The following is a 1102-nucleotide window of genomic DNA, read 5'->3' as shown; positions in this document are numbered from 1 at the left end:
TTTCACAACACTCTTTAGATCCTCCAACAAAATCAACCTCATCTTCTCCTTCTGAATCACTGTGACTTCTTCCATATTTTGATATTTCAGTCTATAATCAAAATGTGAAAACACCGTAGTTAAAGAGATATATTTATTTAAATATATATTATCCACTGATAGAGATGTATCACCTTTAAGATTGAAATCTGATATCCGAATCTTCTGCAATCCACAAAAACGAGCAGTGGAATTTAACACTGTCATCACTGCAAGGCCATTTCCTTGGGCACTGTGGCTGATTATCTCCTCAAATAGGTTATATCTTCACAAAAGAATGGCACAAATTGATGTTATCAGTGTCCTTGATACACATAACCTATTTAAAAAACTATTTACTATCCCTTTAACACAAAAGTTTAGGAGATAATATAATGCAAAAGTGCTTACCTTCTGTGCATGGCTTACATGAGCATCAGCTACTTTTAGGTTATGAAACATTTTCTTATAAACATTTCTTCTTTGAACAGGGGCTGATTCTCTCCTGAAAAACAATTTTGGTATATTCCTTATTTTACAAAGTTTCCCAAAAACTAAAGCCTTGTATAAAACTGTGCCGAAAACTACCTAACTACCTTACTACATGCAAAGTTAGGGTTGTTTTTTTTTTGCCTGTCAAATTATACACAGACTTGTAGTTGACAAGCAAAGGCAGACAGACAAAGCCTGTTAAATTATATACAGACTTGGTAGTTGACAAGCAAAGGCAGACGGACAAAGCCTGTTAAATTATATACAGACTTGTAGTTGACAAGCAAAAGGCAGACGGACAAAGATGACAAGCTGTATGCAACAAATTATCAAATCAATGTATAAAAAAACAAACAAAAAATTGAGTCTTACGTGTTTCTCCAGGCAAGTCTATGACTCATAAAAGCCACACCACGTGATTGTGTGTATTCCCCTTGTAGTGCCAAATCGGCACAAGTCTTAGCAGTATGAACTCCAAGGACTTCTAAATTAATATCTAAATATACAAAGAAATGTTTATCAGTAAGTTACATTTTGAGAAATGATTTAAAAAAAAAATTGTATTGTAATTCTGTTAAATGTGCTGGATGTT

General features: G+C 33.6%; 1 protein-coding gene across 1 annotated transcript in view; it reads right to left on the bottom strand.

Moving 5' to 3' along the window:
* The window catches only part of LOTGIDRAFT_239471 (hypothetical protein), a gene marked incomplete at its 3' end in the record, with an annotated part of 32887 nt that overhangs the window by 26582 nt on the left and 5203 nt on the right, over window positions 1-1102 (bottom strand). Inside the window, exons 5-6 of the mRNA XM_009056151.1 lie at window positions 883-1006; window positions 430-523 (exon numbers count right to left, since the gene is read on the bottom strand). Coding sequence (XP_009054399.1) covers window positions 430-523; window positions 883-1006 — 218 coding nt within the window. The remainder of the gene's footprint in view (window positions 1-429; window positions 524-882; window positions 1007-1102) is intronic.

The sequence above is a fragment of the Lottia gigantea genome (assembly GCF_000327385.1).
Source record: "Lottia gigantea unplaced genomic scaffold LOTGIsca_264, whole genome shotgun sequence".
Classification (NCBI taxonomy): domain Eukaryota; kingdom Metazoa; phylum Mollusca; class Gastropoda; family Lottiidae; genus Lottia; species Lottia gigantea.
Note: the sequence above shows the minus strand (reverse complement) of the source record. Positions and strands in the feature narration are given on the sequence as shown.